We start from the raw sequence: 11,409 nt of genomic DNA, 5'->3' as shown, positions 1-11,409 counted from the left end.
CATAATAAAGAAAATTCCAAACAGAAGTAATTAACATTCTTCTCCATGGGCCATTCTGGTCCATGAGATCCCTGATACCCAAAGAGGTCTCTGGTCTACACACTGCATCTTTCACTAGTTTCTTTCATTCCTGACTCTAAACATTGTTGTTTTCTTTTAGAAATGTTTTTCTTAAGTGAGTTATTTACTTTATGACTATCATACATATTTTGGATCCAATGCACGCAAAAGACATTTCATCAGCTTTAATGCTGTCTCCTCAGGTAATATGGACATGATATTAAGAGAGTTTCCAAGAATTTATGTGACCATTCCCAACTCAGCTTCTCCCCTGCTTTTAAGACAAGCTATAATTAGGTTTTCCTATCACCATCACAGTCCTGACTTTGGTAAATTTTTCTCTCTCACACTTAGAGATTCCATCTCAGACCTTGGCCCTTCATCTTTAGCAGGTGATACTGTAGTCACTTGACCAACCCCCAGCCTTGATCTCTCTGTTGGAATCACAGTGACGTTTTCATCACAGGCAGGCGATCTGGAAGTTAAGTAGTTGAGAAGAGAGATGATCCCTACGGGAAGGGAATAATTTGAGGTGAGGTTCAATAGGCAATGGTCTTTTGGCTTTTAAAATTCTTACTCATCCTTTAATAACCAGTTCAAGAGGCATCTTTTCAGTGACCCCTTCTCTCCACCAGTGGAGTTACTTTACCCTCCTGTGCTCTAATTGCATTATAATATTTCTCAGACTGATTAGGACAAAGCTTGAACCTCCTGGATTCAGATCATAGTTCCACTATTTTCTGTGTGGTCTTGGGCAAGTTACTCAACTTGTCCATGCCTCACTTTGTGATAGAGCAGGTTACTAATGCTAGGTTTTCAGACTCTAAAATCCACCCTTTCTTCATTTTGCCCCCCTGACTCTCCAAGTATCAGTGTTCTGAAAAGGAACAGTCAGTGCTTCTATTTCTCCTGGATTATACCTCCCTTTCCAGAAGCGATTTCCCTATCCATCCTTCTAGCATACAGCAGGGAAGTGACTCACCAGCAAACATGTAAAAGATGTCACTGCACCAGTTAAGATAATAGGTCCATAGGAGATCTGACTCCATGGCATCCCTAGTATGCCAGTGAACCTGTGCCACAAACAGGTTGAGGCAGAGGAGCAAGCAGGTAGCTAGGACCAGAAGGAAAGATGTCACAACCCATCAGCATCTTCAGTCTGTCTTCCCCGCCACCCCCAGCTCTTTGGCCTCCAGAGGCCATATGTATAGCAACGATCAGAAAGATAAAAACTTGGGGATTGACCAAGATGAGAGAAAGGCTCTATACCCTGGTAAAGTCAGCTAAGGTGTGTTCTATATAATTAGATAAGGCAGATAGCTGGCAAGTTGGTGTGATACTGAAGAAGAGCAAAGAGATAAGAAAAAGAGTATGAGAGTTCCACAGAGAAAATTTGTTACTTTGACTATTTTACCATGGTAAAATACCCTGCCAGTCTAGGTCTGTACCTGAGATGAAGCTGAGCATGGATAACTTCAGATCCAAGTTGGTGGTCATGCTTCCTCGATTAGGGATCCAAGAGCTGAAGAGCCAGCCAAGGCCAGTAAGCATGGTAAAGACAGAGATAAGAAAGAAGGCCCTGGAATATTGGAGATAATCTGCATGAAGAAGAGGAAAGGAGGAGCGTGGTTAGTCCAGTGAGGGACCTTCCCTTAAAAAGGCCAGATAGAGTCTAAGAGAAGGATGTAAGAACAAAGGATGATGGAGCAGAGCTTGCTACATGACATCCTTTTTGCTTGGAATTTCTTTACTATGATTGTTAAACTAAAGATAATATACAAATACTTCTGCATGCATTGAGTTAGATATAAACTAGCTTATAAGAGGTGTCACCAATGACAAAACAGATTAAACCTTTTTCTTGTTTCTAATTCTAATTCTAAAAGTAGTAAGTAATACGCGTTCAACATAAGTATTCAAAAGACTACAAAAGAACAAAGAAGCAGGAAAAAAATCAGCCACAATTTGACTACCTAGAGGCAACCATTGTTAATATTTTATATTTCTACCCTCTGTACATAGTAGATATGATACTAGATATCATGTGGGTTTTTTTCTTAAGAATATATGATGTGATTTTCCCCATTATCTGTTGTAAATATTATTTTCAATGGCTACAAAATATTCTATCATATTAATATACTTTGCTTAATGATTTACCCATTGTTTAGTTCCATTTGTTTTTCACTTCCAGCTCTATCTGGCATGTACAGGCCTTGTCAGCCTATGACTACAAAATGAAGTCACATTTACTTTATTTATCTATCTATTTATTTTATTATTATTTTTTTGAGACAGAGTCTCACTCTGTCACCCAGAGTAGCTGAGATTACAGGCACATGCCACTATGCCTGGCTAATTTTTGTTTTTTTTTAGTAGAAACAGGGTTTCACCATGTTGGCCAGGCTGGTCTTGAACTCCTGACCTCAGGTGATCTGCCCGCCTTGGCCTCTCAAAGTGCTGGGATTAAAGGCGTGAGCCACCTCGCCCAGCCTCATTTACTTTAATTCCATATTATGATGATTTCAAGCCCCAATTTACCAAACTGCAGGAACTTACCACAAAGTGTTTCCCCCAACTTTTTTTTTTTATTCTGAGAGTCCCCCAAAGTCCTATCTCATATTTGTTCAAGTTGCTCTTATCCAAGTGCCACACCTCTCCTTCTTCCATCTTTGGCTCTAGGTATCTTCTCTTTGGCTCTGCCACTGTGGACTGGATGTTGGTAAGAGAGCAGCAGGGATATGCTCAACCTTACTTTTTGCTACCACATCCCTAAGATGGAACAGGTTCTTCGACTTCCCCATCAATATTTTACTGAAGATTTAGAAGATAACTTATAATTACAAGTAGCTATAGCTTTTCTGAGCTACCAGACACCCAGGAATATCTTCAGTATCCCTTATAAGGTGCCTCCTTATCTAGCTTCTTTTGCTGTCCCGATGTAGCAGGGACCAGCTCACCCCCACCCCAGTGGTTAGAAAGTTCTCTAACCACTTATATGCCTAAGAATCCAAGTCCAGCTTCTGAGTAACCCAGAGAGCAGAAATTATGTATCAAGCTTATCCAGTCTAATATCTTCCTCCTTGTTTCATTTTGTTCTCCAGAACCTGCCACTTACTAATATGATAAATTGCAGGAATTTCCATTCAGAGAAACCACACCCCTATCCACAGATGTTAAGTTGCTCTGTAGCCCTAACAAGTGAGCCACATTAAAACATAGTAATTCACAAGCTGCACATTTTCTGAAGACTGGGTTATGCAGAATTAGCAGTATATGTAGCCAGCCAGAACATAAGCCCAGATTGAGCTGTATGAAGCCCAGGGTAACAGGCAGCCTTTGTGGTATTTAGTCCACAATCCTCCTTGAGCTCTAGCAGCCCTTGTCTATAGCCCTTGACTATTGTCTGTATAGCCCTCGGACTATAGCTAACTGGACTAAGCATGGGAACCTGACCCATCCTGGGACAATTTTATTCTTATGCTTAGAAATTGGATTTCCCCTTTTGCTTGCTTGAACTGAGAAGATGTAAAGTTTGACCAGGGTATCACCTTTTAGGCACTTACACACTAATAAACAGGAAAAACTGAGCTGTAGAGATAAAACAAAACATAAACAAAGCTGAATGACAAAGTGACTGTAGAAAATCTGAGTGACTGGCTGGCTTGATTTTCTTTATCTGAGATCCCAGCCTCCTCTGGAATCCCCTAAGGTCCAGCAAACTTCCTGCCTTGGGAGTCTATGTTATTCTTCTGAGCCACATTTTTTTTTCTTTATCTTTTTCTTTGAGACGGGGTCTCAGTCTGTAACCCAGGCTGGAGCGCAGTAGCATGATCTCTACTCACTGCAGCCTCCAACTCCCAGACTCAAGCTATCCTCCCACCTCAGCCTCTTGAGTAGCTGGGACCACAGGTGCACACCACCACACCTGGCTAATTTTTTGTATTTTTGGTGGAGGTGGGGTTTCACCATGTTGCCCAGGCTGGTCTCGAACTCCTGAGCTCAAGCGATCTGCCCACCTCAGCCTCCCAAAGTGCTGGGATTACAGTCTTGAGCCACCACACCTGGCCGATTCTTCTGAATCTTTAGAAATAAGTTCACTCTTTAGCTTGCACTAATTCAAATGATTTTAATATTCAAAACACCAAGGAGCACTGTCGAGGATATTTCCTGTCCAACTCCAGCCTAACATATAAAGTCCAGTTCCTCTTCTACCATGAGGAGAAGACTGCAACTTTATATATTTCTTACAATTCTCTCTGTGTTACCTTCTCATCTCCTGAAAACTACATAAACAAGATCCTCACAACTCCGAAGGAACAATTTAAAGATTTGCAGCATAGAAGAGTCCAACCTTCCCAAAGTAACCAAGTCTATTAGGAATAATCATATACAACAAATTATATAAACAAACTAAACACTTATATTCAGAGTCTAAGACATCTGCATTTGGTTAACTTTATAGTTTTTTAATTCATATTACTCTAAATAAATAAATGTCCAAAAGCTGATTTCAAGCTTCTATCTCCTGTAACACCAAAGCTAATTTCAGCTTTTAAACAACAGTTTTTACAACAGCTTACTCATCAAAGTTTCAAAAAATCTTAGGATCTAAATCACAAAAGGCTCTGCTTGTATGTTTCTGTAAGAAGCCTTGGTCCGGAAAAAGGAGTGCCTGAGATAAAATGAACACCCCTGTGTCACCTGTCTGGGTCAACTGTATCCAAACATTTTTGATGTTTTCCTTACTGATATACTTTGATGCAGACTTAAGTTACAAGAATACCAAGGCACCTCTCCCAGCTTACTGAAACTAATACCTTGGGAAGAGAAAGGATGTCACTTTCAATTTGAGGAGGAAGTACAAATCATCTGAAAAACTTGGTAAGATTTTCGTAGATGTTCTCGGGATCAGCCCAGCATCAGTCAGCGATGCTACACTTCAGAGTACCATTGGGTGAGATGTAAAACCCCTACCAAGATTGGAGGGGGCATCACCCAACCAGAAAGCAGTAGTGTTCTGTGGCATCCCCTCAGATCTCAGTGAAATGAGAACGTTCACCATTTGGCAGTTTGTAAATAATGGGCGGGATCTCCTTCTACTGTTGTGGAAGTAAAAGTTGGCCAGGGAGCTTTTGGAAAGTGGTGTTGCTAGAGACAAGCTGGGGAATCAGCTCACTTATTTAGCCAAATCTGAACTTCCACGCTGCTGCCATTGTGACCGCTTTCAAGGCACGGAAGGCAGCATACAACTTCTCCAGGCTCAGATGAGGTGCCCCAAGTGGGTGGTTTTGGAATGGAAACGATCCTGGGTGGAGACTTAGGACCCTGCAGAGGTATCTATGAAATCTGCTTAGTATTTAAGTCCCCTCGTAACCCAGTTGGAGTGCCAGAATAAAGCATCCCTACACAGCTTGGCAATGTGTACTATATGGTTGTTCCTAGGGTCCTAACTCTAGGGTGCCCAGTGCCTTGACAAAAAGACTTACCCTTTCTTTCCCACGCTCTGCAAAACAGTTCAAACTACTCTCTGTGGCAATATATCCTTTATATTTCAGCCTGATCTCACCAGTGCTATGGGAAAATAACAGAAGGGTCTGTTCTACACTTGAGATTTCCTAGTAAAAGTGAAGAATACTGTCCTTTCCTCCCCATCCCTTCTTCATCCCATTAGCAACAGCCACAACAGAGAGGCTGTCAGTCATCTAGACCCAGGTGAAGTCAGAGACAGAAGCACAACACCCTGAAGTGAGCCCAGGGAATAGGAATATGAGCATGCACATTCTTAAACACACCTGAGATAGCCCCTGTGAAACTTACGAAAATGACTTATGAAAGGAAACTGTCAGGGAGGGGAACGAAATTCTTGCAATCCAGTAGGTAAAAGTTTGAAGTCATTGAATTGAACAGTAATTATTAGACAATAATGTATTCGGAGGCCAGGTGCAGTGGCTCATGCCTGTAATCCGAGCACTTTGGGAGGCCGAGGCAGGCAGATCACCTGAGATCAGGAGTTCAAGACCTGCCTGGCTAACATGGTGAAACCCCATCTCTACTAAAAACACAAAAATTAGCTGGGTGCAGTGGCGCACACCTGTAATCCCAGCTACTTGGGAGGCTGAGGCAGGAGAATTGCTTGAACCCGGGAGGGAGAGGTTGCAGTGAGCCAAGATCGCGCCACTGCACTCCAGCCTGGGTGACAGAATGAGATTCGATCTCAAAAATAAATAGATAAATAAATAAATAAATAATGTATTCGGGCAATAATAACATTATATTGTCACAGGGAGATGAGGCCTGGACATTTTGCTTACATTGTGGGATATTTCTTATGAGATCTGTATTGCAGATTAATTACTGACTCTTGAATTAGAGCTAGTTATAATAACATGGAAAATAGAGTGGATACTTGATTTATACTTATGCACCTTAAGGATTCAGTTGACTTTCTCTAAATAATTACAGTCTATAGAGATAAAACAAAGCATAAACAAAGGTGAGTGACAAAGTGACTTCACAAAATCTGAGTGACTGGCTGGCTTGATTTCCTTGATTTTCTTTATCTGCATAAAGGTGAATCCAGGGCTCCAAGAAATAAACTATTCACTGCTTTAAGTGACATAATTTCGGGATTCTAATGTATTAATTTTTTTCTTTTTTGAGACAGGGTCTCACTGTGTCACCCAGGCTAGAGTACAGTAGCTCAATCTCGGCTGACAACAACCTCTGCATCCCAGGCTCAAGCAATTCTCCACTTCGGCCTCCCAAGTAACTGGGATTGCAGGTGCTCACTACCACGCCCAGCTAATTTTTGTATTTTTTGTAGAGACAGAGTTTTACCTTGTTGCTCAGGCTGGTCTTGAACTCCTAAGCTCAAGTGATCCCCCACCTCAGCCTTCCAAAGTGCTGATATCAGAGGTGTTTGAACCAGAACAACTCCATCTTGAATAGGGGCTGGTTAAAATAAGGCTGAAACCTACTGGGCTGCATTCCCAGGAGGTTAAGGCATTCTTAGTCACTGAATGATAGGAGGTCAGCACAAAATACAGGTCATAAAGACCTTGCTGATAAAACAGGCTGTGGTAAAGAAGCTAGCCAAAACCTGCTAAAACCAAGATGGCAACAAAAGTGACCTCTGATCATCCTCACTGCTCATTATACATGAATTATAATGCATTAGCATACTAAAAGACACTCCCACCAGTGCCATGACAGTTAACAAATGCCATGGCAATGTCAGGAATTTACCTTATATGGTCTAAAAAGGGGAGAAACCCTTAGTTCCGGGAATTGCCCACCTCTTTCCCCAAAAACTTATGAATATAATTCACCCCTTGTTTAGCATATAATAAAGAAATAGCCATAAAAATGGGCAAACAGCAGCCCTCGGGGCTCCTCTTCCTATGGAGTAGCCATTCTTTTATTCCTTTACTTTCTTAAATTTGCTTTCACTTTACTCTATGGACTCATCTTGAATTCTTTCTTGCCCAAGATCCAAGAACCCTCTCCTGGGATCTGGATCAGGACCCCTTTCTGGTAACACTGGGATTACAGGCGTGAGCCACCACACCCAGCCCTAATTTATTAAAAATTTAAATAATAATCTTAAGGATGAAATTTTAGCCTGGGCACCCAGTTACATAAATATGATTGCAGCTTAATCTTTTTGCCTAAACCTTTTAATCCATTTCTAGTTATTTCCTTGGAATTAATTTCTAGAAATGGAATTATTTACTCAAAGGAGATGAACATTTTTAAGTCTCTGGATACACCTAATCATATTGCTTTGGTTATACCAATTTGCATGGCATGTACAGGAATGCGTATGGGAGTGATAGCAGTTGCATTATCATTTAAAAATCTGTTAATGTGGTTGAAAAGTTACATCTTGTTATTCATTTGATTTACCTTTCTTTAATGATTGAGGTTAAATTATTTTTCCTATGTTTATTATATAGTTATAGTTCTTCTTTTGTGCATGTCCGTTCAAAAAGAACTTATTTATTTGAGTTTGTGTCTTTGTAATACTTTGTGTATCCTTTTACTATATTAAGGCCATTAACCTTTATCTTTCATAATTGTTGCAAATATTTTCTCTAGTTTTCGTTTTATGCAGTTGAATTGTCTGTCTGCCTTTGATTTTAGTTTCTTCTCAAGATCATGCAGGATACTGTCCCTTAATATCAAATGTCACAGCCCATGGCCAAACAACTGATGCTGTACCTCAGAGTTGGGCACAGGTGCTCCCCTCCTGCTTATGTGAGGAGAATAGATGGGACCCCTGCTTATGTGATGAGAATAGATGCTTTACTCACATATGTTTTCTTTCACAATACCCATTTCTTTGTGTAAATGTATATCTTGCGGGTGATGGGAAAACTGTCAGTATAATGATATCTTTCCTCTAAGTTTTTGGTTTGATTGAAAAATTCATGCATATGATATTTTTAGCCCCAAAAACTTATTTTAAAATATTTTGTGTTGCACTTTCAGATTTATTTAAATTCACATAAAATTTGACATAAATAACATTATCTTCATAGCTGGCATTTGTTATACCACATATCTAACGTACATTTAAGTTCTATTCCACCGCTAGGAGAAGAACAAGCTGACCTTGAAAGTTAAATCTAATAGAGGTTAAGATATTTGCTTTATCTTCCAGCTATGATCAATCACTTCTCTTCTCATTCTGCAAGCCACATTAGAATACCAATCACATTGCTTAGCAGTAACACCTTGTAAATGAGTTATTCCTAGGGCAGGCATGGTGGCTTACACCTATAGTCCCGGTACTTTGGGAGGATCACTTGAGGCCAGGACTTTGAGACCAGCCTGGGAAATATAATGAGAACTTGTCTCTACAAAAGAAAAAAAATTTTTTAAAAATTAAAAATTAGCCAGGAGTGTTGGCACACATCTGTAGTTCCACCTACTCAGGAGGTTGAGCAGGAAGATTGCTTGAGTCCTGGAGGTGGAGACTGCAGTGAGCAATGATAGCGCTTTTGCACTTCGGCTAGGCGATAGAGCAAGAGCCTGTCTCAAAAAACAAACAAACAAACAAAAACAGTTCTTCCCATAAAGAGAGTATAACCCATTATTTAGGACAGGAAACAACCTGGAATAGGAGAGAGAAAGGGCACACTGAGGATACCAAAGAAAGATCCATCCTGCACTTGGAGAGGTGAAGGCCAAAAGATCTTGGAGGAAGAAACATGAAGGGCCAATTTGTGTGAGCAGAAAGCTCTGCAATTGTGTGGGGCCTGTGGCATTTAATTCGGTGGCACTCACAGGGTGGCTTGGGTGTGTGGCTCCAGCACAGCTCATGGTTGCATAAGGTCCAGAGTCCTGCGTAGAACTCAAGGCCATTCTTGATCACCAGAAACTGTACCCAGTTCAGTGGGGACATGGCGATCAGCATTAGGAGGCTAAAACTACAGAGGCTGCCACAGAGCGTTCGGATATAGATGTGTGCCTGATCCATAAGCTGCTGCTGCCTTTGGGATGACATCGAGGCACTTCGATGTTTCTTGGCAGGGATGGTAGGCTACAAGGATGAGGGAAATATTGCCTACCCGAAAGAATAACCCCTGATCCCCAGGGTCACCCGCTCTTCTCTACCTCAAGCATTCCCATGTGTGTTTGATTTATGGATATTTTTCCCTACTCCTAAAAAAAAAAAAACCCCACAATTTTCAGGGTGATCTTTTCTGTCTTTAGGATGCTCTGTGTAGCCCTGCCTTTAAGTAAGTTCTCTTCTTCCCATCTGACTTTCAATTAGATACCTCCTCACCCTTTGGTATTTCCGGTTCCCCTTTATTTTGGGAACCTCAGGACTGTGGAAAGTCAAGGTTAAATGTTCCCTTTGCTCCATCTTGGCAGTCAGTTATCTTTCTAACTGCCACGGAATTTGTCTCTGCATCTCCTCACACATGCTGGCAGAAGCAAAAAGGGCCAGGACCCATGGCATAGATCCTGTTTCTGTTTTATATTTTTGGTCTGGTCAGATCAGGAAGAAATCACCGCATTTTAAGCACGTGTATGTATGTGTGATGCTCCCCACCCTCCATTCTCCACCTACTCCCAACTCTTTTATTAAATAAATCCACAAATATTTTGTTAGCAGTGGCTGTGTGTCAGGCTTTGTGCTAGCTTCTGGGACACAAAAATAAATAAGACACAGTTCCCTCATAGCAAATAAAAAAAGGGGAACTCATATGCTTGTTGGCCACATGTATTTCTTCTTTTGAAAAGTGTTCATGCCCTTTGCCCACTTTTTAATGGGGTTATTTGTCTTTTTCTTGTAAATTTATTTGAGTTCCTTACAGATGCTGGATATTAGACCTTTGTCAGATGCATAGTTTGCAAAAAAATTTTCCCTTTCTGTAGGTTTTCTGTGTACGCTATTGATAGTTTCTTTTGCTATGCAGAAGCTCTTTAGTTTAATTAGATCCCATTTGTCAATTTTTGCTTTTGTTGCAATTGCTTTTGGCATCTTCATCATGAAATCTTTGCTGGTTTCTATGTTCAGATCATTAGAGAAATTAAAACCACAATGAGATACCATCTCACACCAGTCAGAATGGCTATTATAAAAAGTCAAAAAAATAACAGACTGTGGCGAGGTTGTGGAGAAAAAGGAACACATACACTGTTGATGGGAGTGTAAATTATTAATTCAAACATTGTGGAAAGCAGTGTGATGATTCCTCAAAGACATAAAGACAGAAAGAACTACCATTTGACCCAGCAATCCCATTTTTGGGTATATGCCCAAAGGGATAGAAATCATTCTATCATAGAGACACATGCACATGTATGTTCACTGAAGCACTATTCACAATAGCAAAGACATGGAATCAACATAAATTCCCACCAATCGTAGACTGGATAAAGAAAATGTGGCACATATCCACCATGGAATACTATGCAGCTATAAAAAAGAACAAGATCATGGGCTTTGCAGGAAGATGGGTGGAGCTGGAGGCCATTATCCTTAGCAAACTAATGCAGGAACAGAAAACCAAATACTGCATGTTCCTACTTATAAGTGGGAACATGGACACATAGAGGGGAACAACAGACCCTGGGGCCTATTGGAGGGTGGGGGGTGGGAGGAGGGAGAGAGTCAGGACAAATAACTAATAAGTACTAGGCTTAATACCTGGGTGATGAAATCTGTACAACAAACCCCCATGACATGGGTTTACCTATATAACAAATCTGCACATGTACCCCTGAACTTAGAATAAAAATTTAAAAAGGGGGCAACTCAGATATCTCTAGAACTCTATTGGTTGTGGTTATAATTTAAAATTATATCCCTATCAGTATCCAGTAGCCTGGAGT

At 40.7% G+C, this 11,409-nt stretch overlaps 1 protein-coding gene across 2 annotated transcripts; it reads right to left on the bottom strand.

Moving 5' to 3' along the window:
- Positions 1–230: 230 nt before the first annotated feature.
- Positions 231–9,991, bottom strand: TMEM202 (transmembrane protein 202). 2 transcript variants are annotated; one of them, XM_001163305.4, is made up of 5 exons: positions 9,854–9,991; positions 9,352–9,607; positions 1,509–1,658; positions 1,043–1,174; positions 231–569 (listed from the first exon to the last, which is right to left on the bottom strand). In XM_001163305.4, exons 1-5 carry the CDS (start codon positions 9,932–9,934, stop codon positions 373–375), a joined length of 816 nt encoding a protein of 271 aa, XP_001163305.1. In that variant the 5' UTR covers positions 9,935–9,991; the 3' UTR covers positions 231–372. The 2 variants fall into 2 exon arrangements, with proteins under 2 accessions (XP_001163305.1, XP_016782643.1); XM_016927154.2 differs by lacking the exon at positions 1,043–1,174.
- Positions 9,992–11,409: the final 1,418 nt, after the last annotated feature.

The sequence above is a fragment of the Pan troglodytes genome, chromosome 16 (assembly GCF_028858775.2).
Source record: "Pan troglodytes isolate AG18354 chromosome 16, NHGRI_mPanTro3-v2.0_pri, whole genome shotgun sequence".
NCBI classification, from domain to species: Eukaryota; Metazoa; Chordata; class Mammalia; order Primates; family Hominidae; genus Pan; species Pan troglodytes.
This window is presented reverse-complemented; position numbering and strand designations above follow the sequence as displayed.